General features: G+C 34.6%; 1 protein-coding gene across 6 annotated transcripts in view; it reads right to left on the reverse strand.

Annotated features, from left to right (window-relative positions):
• Positions 1-1,862: 1,862 nt before the first annotated feature.
• PIAS2 (protein inhibitor of activated STAT 2) overlaps positions 1,863-22,251 on the reverse strand; it is a 79,924-nt gene continuing 59,535 nt past the window's right edge. For 3 of the 6 annotated variants that reach the window (XM_045527270.1, XM_045527272.1, XM_045527273.1), the window contains 5 exons: positions 19,560-19,693; positions 17,909-18,080; positions 10,325-10,464; positions 5,093-5,130; positions 1,863-2,487 (listed from right to left, as the gene is read on the reverse strand). In XM_045527270.1, the coding sequence (XP_045383226.1) occupies positions 2,305-2,487; positions 5,093-5,130; positions 10,325-10,464; positions 17,909-18,080; positions 19,560-19,693 (667 nt within the window). In that variant the 3' untranslated portion in view covers positions 1,863-2,304. Of the gene's footprint in view, positions 2,488-5,092; positions 5,131-7,729; positions 7,968-10,324; positions 10,465-17,908; positions 18,081-19,559; positions 19,694-22,251 lie in introns of those variants that run through there. The other 3 variants (XM_045527274.1, XM_045527271.1, XM_045527275.1) reach the window with 3 other exon arrangements.

Below are 22,251 nucleotides of genomic sequence, written 5' to 3' on the forward strand. Positions count from 1 at the left end.
TATTTTTTTAAAACGCAAGGCGCCTGTATGAGATAAATTAAAAATTTATATGTAATTTCAATGTAAAACACCAAAAATGAACATTAAAACTGTTCACAGAAAATAGTGAAAAAGAAACAAATTACAACTACAAAAGCACAGTTACCAGTTACAAGAACCAAGCAAATAAACTAATTTCTATTAATATTTTCATTTACCTTATAAAACTTTGTTCATTAAATTGGGGGGGAGGGAGCCTCTTAGAATCTAAAGGGTAACAAAATAACAAATATACATCATTTATTTATTAACAAATTATGCCACACAAAGCAAATTACTTTTTCTATCTGATTACAGAGTCAACAGAAATTGCATCTGCACTTAACAGCAGCAACATAAAATTAAGAAGAAATTCTGTATCTGGACCAAAAACCTGTAACATGGTTTGGAAATCTAATGACTAAGAAGGTAGTAGAACTGGCAACTATGGTGTTACTGCTGGATTCAGGGTTTGTTATCTCCACATCTTTGATAATAAGCAGCCCTCCCAAAGGGATAATAATTAAATAAGGGAATATGCAGTCAGAGAAGGGATGATGTGGAAAACCACACAAAATTAAACCAGTACAAAAAGAGCACATGAGGGCCATGAAAACTTAAGAGGGTGTAAAACACCAAGCAAGGACAAGTCAGCTCCCTGGAGTTGCACCAACTCTGAAGTAGTACGTCCTATTCTAACTGAAACTGGAGAGTCCTCACAGGGCCACTTCTGTTTGAGAAATCATTAGATCAGCCATTTGAAGGAAAAAAAAAAGGCCTTTGTTTTTAAAGTGGATAGAGCTTAGGGAAAGCTAAACATCAGGAAAGTACTAAATCCTTGTGAAATCAAAAATGATTTAGGAAGCCAAATGAAGCAAACTATAAAATTTGGATAAAAATGTCTAGTCTCAGAGTAAAACTCAGTTTTCTGAGTGATGTAAAATCAAACACGCTATAAGAGAATTTTCAAAGTGTAGCCAGTACAACCTCAGGGGTTCCCAAGAGTTTGGGGGCGGCACAGAGTGAGATACGAAGTAGCTTCTGGCCCATTCTCCCCAACCCTTCCTCACTTGAACTCAAACATTTCTAATTCTCTTTTGTGGTTTCAGTTAAGATTTCTTTTTTAAAAAAAAGGAAAAAGAAACTTGATGGTGTCCCCCTTCCTTGCTATTGTTCATTTTTTCCCTAAGTTTGAAAATCACTGTGGAGACTGAAATTACATCGGTGAGAAATATGATCAGAGATCTAAAACATATTTTTTATGTCAGTGCTACTAAAATATGAGAAGTTTCAACAAGTATTCTGGTCTATAAAATGAGCAAATTAAGTTCTTAAGAAGAAAGTAAATTTTGTTATTAACCATCCCCCAAAATCTCTCCTGCTGCTGCCTCCAAGCTATCAACATTTGGTAGTGTGAACAAAATTCTAATGAACATTTCAGTCACACTTTACTCCCAAACATTTCATTCAATGGCCGCACAGAATTTCTTTTGAGAAGGCAAGCCCCAAATTTATAGGAAACTCTAGAATGAGAATGTACAGTTACCAAAAATAACACACATCATGTTCAGGGTAGAATATGCATACTGTTCTTAAACATAACCACTAATATAGAGCAGCCAAATTCCAGAACTTCACTCTGCATTCATTAGCAAACAACGTCAAAGTATAAATGATAACTAGGAAAAAATGCTAACACAAAGGCCATTTTTCTCTGATGGGATCACGAAGAAAAGTGGAACTGTAGGAAGAAAAGTGAAACCCAAGCTTTGGCCACTTATGGAAACTTCATTACTTCAACAAAAGAGAACAAATCTCCATGGAAAGGACTCATTCAGCAAACATCAGTTCTTTCCATATATTTTTCCCCTTCACATCAGGTTAAACAGAAGTTGCTGTCATTCTAGAATCAACGATTTACAACTTTTAATTAGAAAAAAGTTTACTTGAATATTTACATAATTTTTATTGCTGTTTATTATAACAAAAACTTTTGTAACTGATTTGTAGGATCCATCCATTAATGTATGAAATTGAAATCCATCTCTCAAGAAGATACAGTTATGGCTGAATTACTCTGATGCTCAGAGTACAGCGTAAGAAAAATCCTTGCATGTCATTTGGTTCTTGCTGCAGTCATCTGTGTTCATCTCTCAGAAAGCAAAAGAATCCATCTGACTTTCAATAAATATCAAAGTAATTGCCAAAAAAATAGTTTCCACAGATTAGAGATCCAAGAAAGAGCAGTTTTGATGAATAATTCCCAGAATCAAGTGTGTTGTCCTTTTAGTCCAATGAGATGATGTCAGGAATGTTGCTTCCACTGCTGGTTATGACCCCTGTCTCACTCCTGCTGCTGGAGGAACTAACATGAGTATTGCTCTCATGGGGGCTGGTGGTGGTGACAGACGTACTGCTTGCTGTTAAGGGTGAGGTGAGACTATCCAAAAACATAGGAGGACAGTACTGCTTGAAACAAACAATGATGCCGATGAGGAAAAGGCTACATTGATTTTAAATAAAGAGACTAGAAATCGTTAGATATGCACAAGTGATAGCCATATACTTAAATCCCAACGGGATTTAAAAATTCCCCAAAACTTCACATCTTTGGGTGGAAGGTGGCATGAATTTAACTATTTTACACCATTTAGTGAATGGAGCATATTCTGGATTCTCTCAAAACTTAAGGGAATTTGTTTGTTGACCATATACACAAGTAAAAGTACAAAGAAGGTCAACGATAACTGAAGTCATTTAATACTAAATATTGGCCCCACAAGTACAACTCATATTTAATCTCAAAAAAGAATTTGCTGAGCATATTAGTTGGGGTTTAAATCACACTGTAAAGGCTAATAAGTACTTATTTTTAATGGTATTAAGCAAAACTGCTAATGTAAAACTCAATAATGACAACATTCATTCTAAAACAGAGACTACATGGTACCTAACTACCACAGGATGCTCAGGACAGAGAATTATCTCATGTAATCACAAAATTCTGGAATAAATTTTAAAGGAGATCTAATCTAATCTTCCTTGTGATGTGTAACATCGCTTTCCTAGTGCTGACATTTCAAGCCCCCTTACAATCCTGGTTGCTGATTCCCAAATCAGTACAAACTTGAGTATAATACTCTTACTACTGACCAAGGCGTGGAGACAGACAAGAGCTAAAAGCTTTATTTTATATCACTGTAGACTATTTTATGTGAGAAACAATTGTACTGACTTTAGCAAAGAGAAGTCTAGTAATATAATGCAAGAGGAGATGTCCTAAGTTTGTTATTAGTTCAACTCCATGAAAGATCAGTAAGGAGATCTGATTCATATTATGCACTCTATATATTATTCAGTTTATCATCGGAGACACTAAATCACAGAACAGGAATTTAAAAGTGAAGTTGTTTAGACTACATGGTTTCAAGGCCCATAAATAAAATAGAAATAATAGCCCCAGGCTTAAGCTACCTATCAGAGTAATATAGCAACAACTAAAATTCAGGCTGCTCTTCAAAAGTGTTATTTAATGTTTTAGATAGATAACTGTCTTGGTTTATCAATAAAATGAACACCACACACAAAGACATTCAAGGGACACTGGTTAAGGGGGAAAAGAATAGTTCTCGAAGAGCTTCTAAGGAGCTCTAAAGATAGTTGAATTGTCAGGCACTAAAATTCTTCTCTAAAAATCAAGTCAATTTCTAATTTTCCATTAAAATTGGCAGGTAAATCTGGAAAAAAGCCAAGAAACTTACATTTCATTCCCACTACCAAGGTAGTTTTTGATTGCCTCATGGGAAAAAGATACTCTTCTTCATTTACAAAATTAGTGTTAGATGCTATAGTCCTGCCATCAATGAGCTCTGTGCCTTGAATTATTATAGTATTCAGGTTGCAGTCATTTTATTATTACTAGCCTTGTACTCCTTCCATATATATCAATGAGAGGAATTATGAGGCAATGTGAAGGTAAAGTAGAAAAACCTAAGGATTCCCCGGTAAATCAAAAGCACGAGCTCGCCCTTCTACCTACTTACCAAATAAGTTAGACTGCCACTAAGCATGCCAAATAGAGCTATGAAATAAAAACCTCTAGGTTCCAAGATATTTTTTTTTTTTAAAAAGGATTGGTCACATAAAAATCAGTAGTAATCCTTTAAGCCTGAAGAATTCATTTCCTAGAAAAAAATATATACACCTTTGCTATATGTACCGTTGTTACATCTACTGATGTATCAATGTCAACTCAGGATGACAACAAGAAATTCCTCATCTGCACAGTACCCTGGGCCCAAATTTCCAGTGATGTCTGTGTGATCAGATAATAGAACACCGAAACTGGAGGCGGAGACTAGGCCTGTGGTTAACTGACTGTGAGCAGCCTGTGGAGCAGCGATCCCGTGGTTCTTCCTCTCCCTCCCTACTCTCAACACCTTGTTTCAACAAGTCTTTCTCTTTTTCACTTTTCTTATGCCTTTTCCTCCTCTTCTCTGCATCTGCTATAAGCCTGTGAGTGGAATCCATGCTCACTGCAAGGTCTTCAGGTTGGGACTTTGGGCTACTAGAGTTTATCATCTTTGACAAAGAAAACAGGGATGATTGGTATATAGAAACTTTAAATTGGGACGTCCCCAAAGTCCAAATCTGACTGTCTTTAAAAACAATGAAGGATCAAGCTAATGAATCAAGTCTGTTTAATCAGCTGTAGCTGTTGATTTTCTATATAATAAATGTTTTATCTAAAAAATAAAGTTTTACCTGTAAAATTTTATCCTCCAGCTACCTAGCACTGCTTCCACTCACTCTAATCACTCAAATGCTTGTAAGGGATGCCAAATTATTAAGCTAAATAAAATATAATTAACAATTTAGATATTAAGGATAAAATATAATACACTGAAAACAGCAACTTTATTCCTCCAAATAAAATTGTGAAATATTTATATAGTACTTCCTTTCCACCAAAAATTGAGAGTTGACTGTCCTGATTTTATGCAACTGGTCATTTTTAGTTAGCATGACAAAATCAACAAATAACAAATTAGTTGCTTAAATTCAGGATACATACCTGGGGATCAACTGGAATAAGGGAAAGAAAATCCAAACCTAAAACAAAAATGCTTTGTTAATAGTTGTCTCATATTTGGAGACCAGAATTATTTCCCAAAGTCATTTTTATTTATCATTAAGTCACAAAACATTTGGGGTGTTTACCACTCTGCCACAAGGAAGCTCTATACCATGATCAGTGATATTTAATGTGTAAAAAACCCAAAGGTGAACATATTCCCTGACAAAAGAACTGGGAAAACCATCTCCCAGAGACTCAAAGGCAGCAGTCCAAAAATTTCCAGAGAATTAGGAATAGTCAAAGCAAATGCCCCCTTCTTCCTTTGTCACTCAGAATCAGAAGTAATAAAAATAATGAGATGATGATCTGGATTCGTACCATTTAAAAAAAAAAACATACTTAGGCTCTTAAAATACTTCACATTTATTTTTCAGAAATACACCACAGTGAGGTTCATCTAAATATTACTTCTTAAACAGCTATTTCATTGATAGCCCCTGTTCCCCTGTTCCCACATCAAGAGCAGTACATCATCCAGAGCTCTGCACAAAGCAAGCACTTGGTAAATGCTGCTCACTAACAGGCTGACGTTATCAAAGTTTACTGAGTTATAAACTAATATAATTTTCTAAAACAAAGCAATGGAATTCTCCAATTATGTTTTAGAAACAAGAATGTGAAAAACGTTGTCCAGTAATCTCAGTTTGAAGTATTAAATAACAATAAATAATAAAAAAATTTCTGGTAGGAAAAGTTTAGCAATAAACTTCTAAGTCAGTTCCCCTAAACCTCTCTGTTTGACTAAATTTTTAATTATTTCAAACATTAAAAAAGAAACCACATACTAGGTATAGGTCATTAAGACAGACCAATTTCTGTTCAATTCCATGAGTTTTTATGCTGGCATTTAAGGTCAACCCAAACATAACCACCACACAGAGTTAACGTCTAGTACACTTTTACTCAAAATGGAGAATATTAGTGGGGACATTTAAAATAATTTAATAACCAGTATGAACAATTTATAAGTCAAAAAATTTAAATATATTTATTCCCTTATAATCTTTAAATAAAGGTATTAAAAAAACGCCTATCCAGTGATACAAGCTGTAGCACCAATCATTTGAAAGAAATCATTCAAATGATTTCTAAAGTACTTTTTTACATTATCGCATAATTTTTCATTTTGTATGCCTGTCACTAGTTATATGATACAGCAATCTGAGCCAACACTGGACAAAAAGAATCACAATAAACTTTTCCAATGACTCCTCCATTAAAATGATAATCAGTGCAGTGAGATACCTCCATTAGCAGAGAGTTTCTCTTAACGTTAACGACACTGTTCAGTAAATCCTCTCTCTGCTTCTGTTAAATAGTAATTCAAGATTTGTCTAGCCCTTATAATACCTTTTGGGAGCTTCATATATTCAATATTTCTATTATTGACTATATCATAAAAAGTATATTGGAATGTTAATCAACTTAATTTTATTTTGTTTTGCTTCAAATACTATAACATTTTTCTTCATTTTTTAATAGCTTTTACTGTTTTATAGTTTTTTCAGTTTTATACATTCAATCACTTTTAATGTTTGTTCTATCACTCCATCTGTATTAATAAGAAACTTTTTTCATAAAGCTAAGTATTGATAGCTCTGTTGAAATATTGTGTCCTGAAGCCAAATTACTTGAAAGCACTCATTTTCTAAATGTTCAACAATTCCTGTTTCATAATTTCAACTAATATAAATACAGGGCCTTGATATGATTTTCTGGTTTTTGCAGCTCTATCACTAGAGCATGACCATCAAGGTCCAAAGACTTCCTATTTTAGTTATTTCAATTCCAGCTCTTCAGTTGTACTGTAATTCTCTTTGATGATTTCATATGTTCCAGTAAATATAAAGTCTTCTAAAGATTTAAGAGATTTATTTGATCTATATCTTTTGATACTTCATCCACGGATAGAATATGGTGACTTATACAACGTTATGATATATAAAATACCTAGAAATTTTTCTAAAATTTTGGTTGACACTCTAGATTGTCTTTTCCAAGCATTACATGAGTGCAGTCAATACAAAATACAATAAGGTATTAATGTAAATATCTCTCACCGAAACCATTTTTTCCTCAAATATTTAACAGTGAAGTTTGATATAGTATTTCAGATGTTGTAATATTCTTTCTAATAAAAAACTAAACTACCAAAGTACTCCTGCATTTTACATTTTAAGTAGAATATTAAACTCTTACATGAAATAAATGAAATTTTATCAACAGTGATTAAAATTTTACTGCCTTGTTTCATAAATTTAGCAAAATGCTGTTTTCTTATTTCACCGTAAGTTTCAACTGCAGCATGTCATATTGATAGATTTTTATGCCCTCCTAAGTATTTCATCATTGAAAATGCTCAATTATTTTAAACTAAGAAGCAGGTGGTATGAAAAATTCTGATAATACATTCTAAATGTTTTTGTTTTATTAATAATACACTTGATAAAATTGTAATTTTTAAATTTTAAATGCTTCATTATGTGAAACTGACTCAGTATTTTCCCCTCATTGATGACAACACATTTTCCTTACTTGAGCCATAAACTTTAACAAAACATAATTGCTACATGATTAAGTACGTAAATGTTTAGCACTTTCAAATTTTAATGATACAACTTTTGAGCACCATTCGCACCTGACAATATGGCACTAGCAATAATAAGGCAGTCATATTTTTTCTTGAAATAATCAAGCTGTTTTCCATTCCATAAATACAAATTATTTGTTTTATTTTGTATTCACTGTTGCACAGTATCAGAAGATGTTCCAAGCTGCAGTTCATTATTAATATCATTTCTTCTTTGTTCTCCTGCAGATTCAGAAGATTCATGTTTATGATGTTTAAAAGGAATGTTAAGAAATGTATTAAAACTTTGTTATCTCTCCATTCTTGGTGTTCTATTTAATATTTTATAAGTTATTAAATTTAACAATACCAAAACTCTCCACAGTATGACTAATTACGTAAAAATATGCACAAAAATAAAACCAAAGTAATTACTAATTACAAAAGAGCACATTACCAAAAAACAAAAATAAAAACTATTGAGATATAGTAACATAATTCATAGATAATGATAAACTAGCAGTTCTTCTAAAGCACAACAGATCCTATTCTACTCAGTTTATCAACTGCAAGAAAGCTTTTCAACATTTTAATAACCACTATTCACATACAGTATCAGCCCTGGATAATAGTCTTATTTCCTCAATTCCAGCTTGAAATGCATTTTACCAAATACAAAGAGTTCAGACATATTTTACTGCATTTTTCTCAATCTGTACATTTTTAAAAAGAAATAAAGTCTCCATTTACACCCAAATTTTGCAATAATATAAATTCCCCCAAACTAAAAATTCATCCAGATTCACACAATTTGAAAATTAACAAGACAAGTGATTTGTAAATTTGTGTCTATGTTATTGCTAAATGGCAGGGTCACTATTCTAATAAACAGAAATGTTCATGATTTTTTTTCAGGATTAATTTTTAATTCAACGTTCTTTAGGAAACAAATCCTTAGGAATGCTTGTTTATAATACATACTAAGATGACATATGGACACTCTTCAAACTAGCCAAGGTTAAAGCAATACATGGCAGTTAGAAATTAATAATCTCTGAGTTTCCATCTCTGTCATAGACCACGAAACCTCATCTGTACCTTAGCATTAGGTTTTGTACATAACAAATACTGGGCCAGATAACACAAGTGTCAATTGTTTCAATAATACAAATTTTCATCAACAGTATAAGTATTGTGCTTAAAATAAAGACCTACCTAAGGGGAGAAAGAAAAATAAACCACAGGTCAAAATCAACTTTACAAATCTACAAAACAAAATTAGTAACAGGAGGAAGGAATTGTATTCCACTAAATAGGCCCTTCAGAGAAAAGGGAAATAACGAATATAAGCAGCACTGGTCCTAACTTGCTCAAATTGATTGACAAAAACGTTTATGAAAACAATGGCTATGAAGAGAGGAAAGAAGTGTAATGGCAGGAAAAGTTTAAATTTTACAATATGGCCTTGGTAGCATAAGTCCTGATACTAAGGTAAGTCAAGCAACCTTGAATTCTTTTAAATATTTAGTTATTTATACAGTAGTCCCCCACTATCTGAGGTTTCACTTTCCATGATTTCATCTACCTGCAGTCAACTGCGGTCAGAAAATATCAAATGGAAAATTTCAGAAATAAACAGTCAGTTTGAAATTGCACACTGCTCTGAGTAGTCTGATGAAAGCTCAAGCTGTCCCACTCTATCCTGCTCCATGCCACCCAGGACATAAATCATTCCTCTGTCCAGAAGTTCCCTGCCCTGAGTCACTTAGTAGCCATCTGGGTTATCAGATTGATTGTCATGGTATCACAGTGCTTGTGTGCCAGTAACCCTTATTTTTCTTAAAAATGGCACCAAAGCACAAGAGTAGTGATGCTAGTATGTTAATTGTTCTATTTTATTATTAGTTATTGTTAGTTTATTATTAGTTATTGTTGTTAATCTCTTACTGTGTCTAATTTACAAATTAATCTTTATCATAGGTATGTGTATATACGAAAAAACATAGTATATACAGGGTTCTGTACTATCTGCAGTTTCAGGCATTCACTGGGGGTCTTGGAACGTATCCCCCGTGGATAAGGGAAGACTACTGTAGATATAAAAGATATCCCCATGTATTAAGCACTGCTCTAGGGAAACAGATGGTAGACCCTACCTTTATAGGGGGAATAAAATCCACAGGATAAAGCTGGTAGACAAAATCAGCTCCAAACTATATCAGTATATTCTGAAGTTCTGACAGGCTACCAAAGAAGAGTATGAGAAAATACCCTCCCCTAACCTGTGAAGGGTCTACGATGAATAAACCAAGAAACAGTCTCTAAATACAAATCCTCTACAAGGGAAAATAAAATCAATAACATTTTCCTACTATTCTTCTGTATTTCCTATCATTAGGAATCTACAGAGCAACAACTGCTCTATAGTTAAAACGATAACAACTGAATGTGATGTATTAAAACAGATATGACCTTTAAATGAAGCCTTCAATTTCCTTAGCACTTGAATTTTACAATTTTGAAACTGTACTTGCTCCACAGATTAAAATTAAAAATAATAAAATTTGATTAAAAAACAAAAACAAAAACTCTCCACATACCTGGCAAATCTGATGACATGCTTGATATTGGCGTGTGGTGGAATGGTACTGAGTAGTCTGTTAATGAAGGCGGAATAGCAGCCGGATCAACCGAAGTCACACTGGGCACCCTTACAGAAGATGGCTGATACATGAGAACCCTGTTTTAAATAGCATGGGAAATTACAAACAATCTGGCTGTTAGTTCACAGGAGAGAAGAGCTGCACCACTGGGCATTCTCAGTCGTACGTTCACTAGTTTCAGCTACTCACTACACAGCACTCCACTCTACTCTCCTCTTTCACAACAGTCCTCATTTTAACACGAACGTACCTTGGCTCTCAACAGCAGCTGTGACATAAGAGCAAGCTGACATTCAAACACACTGTACAGTGATGGAGTAAGACAGAACACTTTCATCCACAAATAGAAATATACTTTATATACACTTTTATTAGCGTAAGTGTAACATGTATGTGGATATTAGTAATTTTATCTATAAAGAAATTTAAAACTAAAATAGAAGATTCCTAAGGTTTGATTTAAATCTGGGCTTCTTTGTGGGTAAAGCTACTCATTATAGCACAACCAGAATTTCTTTAATTCTAACTTAAATTGTATTAATTATTTGCAATCTTATCTGGAATCATTTGAGCAAAGTTACCAAATCTAAAAGCAATGGCAGTAGGCCACAATCAGAAATGAGAATAAGATGACTATTCAAGATTTAAGATATTAATATCCAGAAATAAAAATGCTGGCTACCATGATACCACCTATCAGGTAGGTGAAAAAGGGTTTATGACTTTGAAATTACCTGTTCATGCTACTAAAAATACAAATTAAACACACATAAGAAAGATTTTATAATTGGTATTATATAAGAATATATATACTTTAGAATTAAAACTTTATAATTTCAAAAAGCAGCATAATTAAATATATGTTTTTTTAAAAGTTCAGGCTTAAAGATCTTTGCTTTCTTCTTCTTTAATCTTCACTTTCTCTTAGCTCAGGGCGAACAACTAGAACCTCAGAGAAAAAACATCTTGAATGTGTAAGAGGAAATTAAGCAATGTTACTGACCCTATTGCTGATGGTGGCCATCTTGCCAACAAGTGATGAGATGGGAACAGGAACAAAATATTAAGGTTAGCATCGCAAAGCACTGTCAGTCAACTATTGTAAGCTTAACGCCTGAAGCACAGAATTCTACAGCTAGAAGGGACAATTACAAAAACAAAGAAAGCACAAGTGTATCTTAGAGAACTCTAAGTAGGGCCAGGTGAGGTGGCTCACCCCTGTAATCCTAGCACTCTGGGAGGCCAAGGCGGGAGGATTGCTTGAGCTCAGGAGTTCGAGACCAGCCTGAGCAAGAGCAAGACCCTGTCTCTACTAAAAAATAGAAAGAAATTATATGGATAAGTAAAACTATACATAGAAAAAATTAGCCAGGCATGGTGGCACGTGCCTGTAGTCCCAGCTACTCAGGAGGCTGAGGCAGGAGGATTGCTTGAGCCCAGGAGTTTGAGGTTGCTGTGAGCTAGGCTGATGCCACGGCACTCTAGCCTGGGCAACAAAGACTCTGTCTCAAAAAAAAAAAAAAGAAAAAGAAAAAAGAAAACTCTAAGTAGAACCATGGTCACAAAGCTAGACTGGGATGGCAACCTCTGGACATCCTTTCCCTTTCCTGTTATTATTCAGATTATTAAATACTAGTAATAAGAAAATGATGACATACTTACATGACATTCTTTACACTCTAATGGACAAACTTACATCATAACCTCGATTTGCATGTCAAACCACTTAAATAATCACAACCTACTCAGACACTGGAGTCCTTCTAAAATTGGTTTGCATTCTGATATGAGGACCTTGTCTGGCTGTTATTCTTTATTCTTTCTCAAAAATATGGATGCCACTGGAAATGTGGAAAACAAAATCATCTTGAGAGTACATATATGGCAACTATGTTTCTCTCAAAAAAGTTAATAAATAACAGAAGTCAGAGTTCAGAAATCTTAGATTAAAAACTGATCCATTTAAGAGGCATATGACATTCAATATGCTTGAGGAATAGCATAAGCCTGGCATTTCAAAACACATTTTTCAGAGGTAGATGAAGATAGAAGGAAGTAATCTTAAAAAATCAACCTGTCTGGGTTAGAATCAGGAGGTTTCTTGGCCTCCGATGCCTACTGAGGACCTAAAACCAAAACAGGATGTGAGCAATGTTAGAAAAGGCAGACTCAAGGAAAAAGAGAGAACTTAGAATCCAAGATGAAGAAAGTTATGTTGTACCTAAAGCTCAGCTTTTTTTGGAGGTTTGAAAACAGTGGTCTTCTACCAGGATCAAAGTAGAAGAACAGCAAATTACTAAAAAGTATTTTCAAATGACACATGAGCATATATGTACTTCCATATAAGAGCACATATCACAAATTGAGGGAGGAACAGAGGGGTTAAGGAGGATGAGACTGGGTATGTGTGAGCGCTGGGGAAGAGGCCAAAAAAGTGACTCTGCTTATTCTGGCTGCCTCACAGTACTAATATCTTAATCTATTATTTTTTAATGTTAATAGGCAAGATTTTAAAGACCAAAAAGTACATAAAGTTTCATTTAATTTCAAAAGTTTCTACTTAAAAGTTCATTTAATCTATCGCTTTTTCTCTGCTATTGAAGGAAACTAAAAGAATTTCAGGTACAAGAAAAAGACAATGTCTGTCTTCCTCCCATTCCCCTCTCTCTTCCTTTGATATTTCACAGTGGAGATTTTCTTTTGTCTTGATCCTGAATTGATCCTTCAACTTGAAATAGACTTATAGGCAACAGCAATAAGCAAACTCCCTTTCCTTCCCTAACCCCTTGAGTTACAACTACAGAGGAGTCAGTCAACATCCCACACACTTGTCTGTCACCACAGTTAACACCGAATTATTGCACATGTCCTGTTTGCAAAGCAACATGAAACTTTAAATGATTAAATAACCCCTTGATTCTTCAATACCAAATGGTGAATGTTAAAACCTATGAAAATGCCAAAATCCAATAGGGGTACCAATTAGTAAATCAACATCTAAAACCTCAGAAAACATTTGAAAAGCTAAACATATGAAAAGCTAACAGGTTAATTCCTGTTACCTGAACTTTGTAACCATTAACACACACAAATTCAACTTTATATAGGATGGCTGAAAATAGTCATTAATTAGGATTATCAAATTACATACTGGTAGATTTTTATCAGAATCTTCCCAAGGACCACATTCAGAAACAAAATGATTCTAAAACCTATGCAATAAAATGTATTTACAGATATGAATAACAGACTCCATGGAGAAATGTAAATGGCTATGTATGGTGGAATTATGGGTGTAAAAATGTGATGCTATAAAGTAGTAAATTTTTAAAAACTTTTAACATTTATTACTGCTTCTTCATAGGATTGGCAAATATCCACACAGGCATATATATACATTATGCTAGTGTACATATGTATTTTAAATTTTTATAACTATCCATAATATCACAGCACAAAAGTAAATTGCTAGAATGTTGCTATAGCAAATATTGGTATTCTAGATTGTGTACTGGGTCAAAGAATTGCATATAATTCACATTTGGCTCAGACTTAGATGTCTGAAAATAGATTGACAATTTTTATTCATAAACCTGAGGTTCACTGTGCTCCCACTTTATGATTATAAAAAATATTCACATTTATCCCTATTCTTTGTTTCCTGTCCTTAGAATACCTCCTTATTAATGACAAAGCAACCATTCAATTTCCAGGAAGTAGGGGTAGAAGCATAATATGTAAAATTATCTTTCAATATATAAAAACATCAGAGGTTTTCTAAACATCTTAGATTAACGTACCAGTTTCTTCTAAAAGGTATTGTACGACTGCATGTAAAGATTCCAACTGGCATGCTATCAAAATGTTAACATTCTCTCTAGGAGAGGTATTTTTCAATTTCTTCTTGGTGCTTTGTAAAACTGTTCATAAGAATAATGTGTTTACTAAAACAACGTACCTTTAAAAAAAAATAGCAGCCCACATAATTTCTGCACTATAAGTTAAAATAGGTTTGGTGATTTCTCAGTCTCTATTCTTTCTCATTTGCTTACTATCACTGACCAGAAGTCATATGATGAACTTACACAGCAGAGAAAACCAAAAATTTCCAGATGCTGAGCCACAAGAGAGGGTATGAAAAGGACAACCAGGAACAAAACAACAAAAGCTTGAGACTGGAAGGGATCAGAGAGATGATATAACCACAGAATGAACCTCTACTATGACACTGTAACAGGTGGAAGCTACTCTAATTCAACACAGAAAATGTGATTTTAGTATAAAACATCAACTTTCTTAGTGTTAAAAAGCTCCAATAGAAAGTTTTTCCCTGTATCTTTCCTCCACTAGACCTAAATCTGATGAATGCTATAACAAAGAATACACTTAATCCTACTAGTCAATGACTCCCTTTTAAGAACTACAAGGTAGCTATCACATACTCTCTTCTCCTAGCTTAACAGCTTCAGTCCTTAGACCCACTCATCCATCATGACCCAGGTTCTACTAGGCACCTTCCTGTTCCCCTGCTCTGGCTGCACGCATTTGTTAACACCTTTCTTGATGATAGCACTGACTAAAATGCTCTGAAAGCCACACAGCCTAAAATGGAACAAAACTGACACAGGCTGTATCCGGGACACTATGCTTCTTTTATTAATGCTAAGAACATATCAGCTTAAGTGGTGAACCCTTCAAACCATTAAGGTAACTCTGACATTTCAAAGAGTTTCTATCAGGAATGGCAATTCACCTGTGACTTTCAAGCATCCATTATGATGACTATAGTGTTGTTCTTGTGACAAGATCCATATTTATCCATGTATTTCCTAATATCAAAGCACACCTAGGATAAACTCTACTTGGTTATAGCGGATGTTATTTTAATATATAACTAAATGATTTCCTAAGACTGAAGTCAGAATTTTCACTTATCTTTCTATGTGAGCCTGTTTCATAAAGGTTTCTCTCTATGGGGGTTGACATGTAAATCTAGTTTGGGTATTAAGATTAAGTGGGCTTCATGGAATGAGGTGAAGAGCTGAAATTTATACAAACTTTTTAAATCAAAACTTTCATGAATTGTTGGTGTAGTCACAAATATCTATCTTATATTAAATACTTACATTTTTGTTTTCTTTTCAACCTAGATGAGGAGCTATATGCTATAGTAGCTGACCATAGGTGAAACTATTCTTATTCCTCTGCATTCTGAGGTCATTTCAGGTTTTGTCATCCACTGTATGTGACATCCTTTCAGTTTTGTCTCCTTATTAAGTATTTATAAAAACATGGTAAAGGACAGGCAGAGGGTAGACCCTCCTGACATGCCACCAAAGACATGCTCCAAGATCACTTCAACTCATGAGTCAGCACTACTACGCACAATCTTTCAACCCAGCATGAATCCAGCTAACTACAGTACTTGCAACCCGTGCTTTTCCAGTGTATTCTAAAGGGTATCATTAGAGTAAAATCTAGAAATACCTTATCTAAGCATTCGTTACCCTGGTTTTCACCTCAGTAAGCGTATCAAAATTATATTTTCATTTTGTTTATCATTTAAATTATACAAGTACCAACCAAATTGTCTCAAAGAAGCAAAAAGTGACCAGCACACCAGGAAAAACCCCCCTTGAAATACTTTCCTCATTTTCTGTTCCACTAAGAAAACAAATCTGAAAACTCATTCTAATTAAATAGGTGAAAGAAAATACATGACCTTACTATGATGTTTAAATACTATCTTGAAATAGTATTTTAACAATGAGGAAGGCAACTCAAAAGATTTAATTCTTAAAAGTAATGTAAAAGTAGTTTCAAAGCAACTATAAAAAACCTAAAAACCGAATGTTGGAAAAGTAGACAGAATTCCATTTATATAAAATCCCTAGAACAGGCCAGGCGCGGTGGCTCACGCCTGTAATCCTAGCCCTCTGGGAGGCCGAGGCGGGTGGATCGCTCGAGGTCAGGAGTTCGAGACCAGCCTGAGCGAGACCCCCGTTTCTACTAAAATTAGAAATAAATTATCTGGATAACTAAAAATATATATAGAAAAAATTAGCCGGGCATGGTGGCGCAAGCCTGTAGTCCCAGCTACTCAGGAGGCTGAGGCAGTAGGATCGCATAAGCCCAGGAGTTTGAGGTTGCTGTGAGCTAGGCTGACGCCACGGCACTCACTTTAGCCCGGGCAACAAAGTGAGACTCTGTCTCAAAAAAAAAAAAAAAAAATGCCTAGAACAGACAAATTTATAGAGATGAAAAGAGCAATGATTGCCTAGACTTGTGGTGTGATTCACAATAAACTACAAAAGAACATGAGGGAAGTTTTTGGGTGTTGGAAATATTCTACAATTGAATCATGATGATGAGTGTACAACTCTTATGAATTTATTAAAATCAGTGATTAGATACTATTGTATACTTAAAATGGGTGAATTTTATGCTATGTAAATTATACCTCAATAAAGCCATTAGAAAACTTAGTGCATTGAGAGGCCAAAGAGATGAAACTAGTACACCCAAGTATGAAAGAATGTATTTACAGGCTGTCAACTCCCAGCTCCCCCCCGCCCCCTTACTTCCATGCATGGTCCAAAATCTGTATGTAAGAAGCACCTGCTGCTAAATACTCAGACCTGTCTTTTACTATAGGCCAGTAAAGGCTTCTCTCAGGTAAATCATAAAGAATCCCTGCTAGAATGCATCTACTTGCCCATATTTTGCCCTGGAGAGGGTGAGAAGAAAACGGAATCAATTTTTATTGAGAAATTACCATGTGCCTGACACTGAGGCCAAGTTCTTTCATAATCTCATTGAAAATTGACAATAATCCTGTAAGGTAGGCATTATTGAACCTCATTTTACAGAACAGAAAAAGGAGGTTCAAACGAGTATTTCATCCAGGACGACAGAACAAGTAAGCAACAGTATCAAGATTGGAATCCACACTTATCAGATTCCCAGGTTCCACACTCCATTACACCAAGCTTCCTTATGTTGGTCTGAGATACCAAATTTCCTTACAAATAGGTTCAAGAAAATAACAAAAAGTATCAAGTAAGAAATAAATACCTCAAACTCTCACTTTCCAAAGATGTAAATATATTGTTCATCGAAATTTGCTTTCTATAAACCTGCGGTCCCCAACGCCTAGGCCACGAACCAGTACCGATCCGAGGCCTGTTAGGAACCAAGCCACACAGCAGAAAGTGAGCAGTGGCAGTGAAGCTTCACCTGTATTCACAGCCACTCCCCAAGACTTGTATCACTGCCTGAGCTCCGCCTCCCCTTGCCCCAAATCCGTGGAAAAACTGTCTTCCATGAAACCAGTCCCTGGTACCAAAAACGTTGGGGGCCACTGCTATAAACAACATGCTTACTTTAAAATATTTCAGCTGAAAAAAGGCAAATTAAAATAGCCTTCTACAGTCACACACCTCCTCAGAGACATTTACAAACCTATCCAAGAACAATTAGTTGCAAGTGTAATGAACAATAATGAACTATAAATTAACAAACCCTTTGGTTGGGCTGCTTTGTGTTTCTGACATAAAGATGCATTTCCTTTTGGCAGGAGGATCTTCCTCTTCATCAGAAGAGGTTTCCACTGTTAGGTCAATAACATCCACTTTCTTCTTACTTGCCTCACTGGCTACAGTCACTGAGCAAGGCTTACTGAGGACACTTGAACCTGTGTGCAGGGAAACAGAAGAGAAAAAACAAAACAAAACAAAACAAAGGTATAACACAAATAAACTTTTGCCATAGAGTCTTACTTGTGCAGTATATCCATGACAATATACAGTCAGTGAAGCCAAATACTCTGTCCCATGGAAAGAATCCAACTCCCTAACTCCAGATCTGTCTACAAAATGACTGCTAATGGGGGAGACAGGTAAGCTCTAGTCCTTGACAGAGGGTCAAAAGTCTTCCTCGGATAGCATGTTCTTAGTTATCTCTCTACCACTGCCGATGGATCTGTGCAGATCCTGCTGCTTGCCGTGTCTCCCCAAGTCAGCATTTTACAGACAGACACCTCGAGTTAGGGAATTGGTCAAAGGCCATGGAACAAGAATGTGTGTGTGGTTTCATTAAAGAATGTACAGACTCTTCACCATAAACCAAACTCTGATAAAAAGCTTCACCTTGATTAAGTTGAAAAAAAAACTCAAACTTCTCACTTAAGTTATTCAGACATTTAAAGCTTTTCTTATGAATTATCTACTAATCACCTAGGTTCTTTCTGCCCCCTAAGATAGTCTCATATACCAAATGTTAACACACATTTTCACAGAAAAGTACATTATTCCCTGTAATATATTCAGTCAAAAATGAATGGTAATTGATAATGGAGAAGCAGCAGCAACTTCTCAAATCACTCCTTATTTTTCTGAAAGATGAGGGAAACCTTGGTCATTGCATTCTCTGGTTCAGTGCCAATCACAGAGGAATAATTAATACTGGCATAAATCCTTCATTTTTTTCCTTTCTTCTTACTCTGATAATCTATTATTCATTACTTTGTTAGAACTCCAAATACAGTTAGAACAAAATTCAAATGCACTGAGTAGACTGTGTTAGATAAAAAGAAACTTTAAGTTCACCTATGGGTTTCATTTGCTCAAACTGCCCTCAGTTTCCTCCACTCAGTGAGGACAGATGCAGGGAGTTCACGTATGAGTACATATTCTAGGTGACCAAGGCAATGGTAAAATTCCTTCCCACAAAGAAATGGAAGTTTGTTCACTTTCTAAGCAACTAACCTGTGACCACCCTTTACCAACCCTCAAGTCTATTAATCAATGATGCAGCCTCTCCAACCACACCTCCAGCTGGGGTTCCACCTACAGATACCCTAAAAACACTTCTGAAAAACTGTCCATATAAATATAATTTGTGACTTTTCATTTTGTAAGAAATGTATCAAAATCGCTTTAGATGATTGTTTCATTTATTTTACATATGAAAATATACTATGAAAAAGCTGATAAGGTGGCATAAACTTTAGCACATGTCTTCAGGAAAGAATAAAAATCATTTGTGGGGGAAATTACATATGGTCAAAAGGTGAAGTTAGCACAGTGAACTCCAGTGGCCAAGAATAATGATAAAGAAAGATAATGTTGCACAAGTCTCACTGCTTTGCTCTCTGCTGCCATTCTGTACATACTTTCTATTTTTGTACACGGTTGGCTGGATACTTTCATAGCTTCTTTCTTCGGTCTCATTGGACACCAAGAACCATCTTCTTGGAATTTGATCTCATCCACATCAGAACAGTCACTGAGAATTTCCATAAAAAGCCTATAAACCAATTAAGAAGTGCATACATGTAATCAACAGCTTTGTTCAAAAGTGAACCAAGAAAGTAATACATATTACCTTGGAAACAGAGGTAATGCTACCTTTTTTTCTGAGGGAGAGAGGCGGTTATTTCAATACTTCATACTTTACAACTACTATTATACCTCCCTCCTCTTAGGGTTTACATCAGTAAAAGGCAACACAAGAGTAACCGACTATCACCTAAAATATCACAGGCTAAACAGAAATAGTCTCTGGAGTCTCCTAGCTGGGACTGGTGGTAAGAACAACTTCTAACACAGCACATATAGCAAACGGAAGTTATTATGCAATAAAATACTTTATAAACTTTAATATCAAGAAAAAAGAATCATAGGAGTGGGAGAAAGAGCAAGCAATAAAAGGAGAGAGGAATATGGACATAAAAAGTTTCAACAAATTTAAAATAAGTGAAGCACACAAATTATGTCATATGACAAAAATGGAATTAAATTTGAAGTCAGTATCAGAAAAATGTATGAAAAATCCATATTTAGAAACTAACCAAAACTCATGAGTCAAAAACAAAATAAAACAAAAATTAGAAAGTATTTCGAACTGAATGAAAATGAAAATATAATAAAATATGTAGATAGTAGCTAAAGTAGTACTTACAGGAAAATTTATAGCCCTAATCTTCCCCTATTAGAAAACAAGGTCTCAAATGAATAATTTTATGAAACTAGAAAAAGAGCAAATGACAGTGAAAGTAAGCAAGAAAAGGGAAATAAAGAACAGAACAGAAAGAGAAAAAGTCAAGGAAACCCCAAGTCTGGTTCTTTAAATAGATCGATAAAATTGAGAAAATTCTAGTCAAACGTATTCAAGTTCACTCGAAAAAAATAGATAACATCTAAGAAGCACCATGTCTGTTAAAGAAGTTGGATTTGTAGTTAAAGACTTCTCCACAAAGAAAATCCCAGGGCCAAATGTCTTCTCTAGGGAATTCTACCAAATATTTAAGGATAAATAATACTACCACTTCCCAATTCATTGTACAATGTCAGCATTACTCTGACACTAAAACCAAAGATATTACAAGAAAATTTAAATACCCACATCTCCCATGAACTGTGCAAAGCAAATCCAACAACAAATAAACAGGATAACAAATCATGACCAAGTGGGGTTTATTTCCAGAATACAAGGTTAGTTTAACATTCAAAACTCAATCAATGTAATTCATCAGAGTATCAGACTATCAGTGCAAGAAAGCAGGACAACGTACTAAAAGGCATCCAACATTAGAAAGGAATAAAACTTTTTATTCAAAAACAACATTACTGTCTATTTAGAAGATATTATGCAATCTACAACAAAGCTATGAGAACTACATAAAGTGATTTTAGTAACATAACTTGATATGAGAGCAATATACAAAAATCAACTATATTTCTATACATTGGCAACAACCAAAACTTTAAAGAAAAAAACAGTACCACATAGGAATATGAAATGTTGAGGGATAAATCTGACAAAAGATGCTCAAGATACATTGAAAACTACAGAACACTGCTGAGACTTAAACTGAGACATATCATGTTCATAGATCAGAACACTCAGTATTGTTATGTCACCACAAACTGATCTACAGAGTCAATGCAATACAAATCAAAATCCCAGCAAGTTTTTCTAATTGACAAACTGATTCTAAAATTTGTATGGAAATGCAAAGGATCTACGATAGCCAAGATAATTTTGAAAAAGAACAAAGTTGGAACATCATTCATACTACCTGATTTCCAGAAAATGCAGTATTGATATAAATACGAACAAATCAATAGAACAGAGTCCAGAAATAGATTCACACATATATGGTCAACTGATTTTTGAAAAAGGTCCAAAACCAATTCAATGAGGAAAAAACCTATCTTTTCAACAAATGGTGGTACAACAATCACATGGCCATATAACCCTCCCCTCAAAAAACCTTGATCTTTACCTTACACCATACACAAAAATTAACTTGATATGAATGGCAGGTCTTTTAAATGTGAAAGTAAATTATAAAACTCTTAAAGGAAGCACAGACAAAAATCTTTGTGACCTTGAGTTACGGAAAATGTCTTAAAATACTATCAAAAAGCACAATCCATAGAAGAAAACCTTGATAAATTGGCCTTCATTCAAATTAAGCACATCTGCAATCTGAAAGACAATGTTAAGAGACTAAAAAGATGGCAGAAAACATCTGCAAATCATACATCTGGTAACAGATTTATATCCAAAATACATAAAGAATCATCAAAACTCAATAATATGAAAACAAACAACCCAATTAAAAACTGGGCAAAAGTTTGAAAAGTCACTTCACCAAAGGGATACAGATGAAAAATAAACACACAAAAAGATGTTCAATACAATTAGTAGTAAGAGAAAGGCAAATTAAATCCACAATGGGAAACCACTATATAACACTAGACTGTATAAAATTATACCAAATGTTGGTGAGAATACAGAGCAACTGAAACTGATAAACTGCTAGTAAGAATATGAAATAGTACAAGCACTTTAGAAAA

This window comes from Lemur catta, chromosome 16 (assembly GCF_020740605.2).
Source record: "Lemur catta isolate mLemCat1 chromosome 16, mLemCat1.pri, whole genome shotgun sequence".
NCBI lineage: Eukaryota > Metazoa > Chordata > Mammalia > Primates > Lemuridae > Lemur > Lemur catta.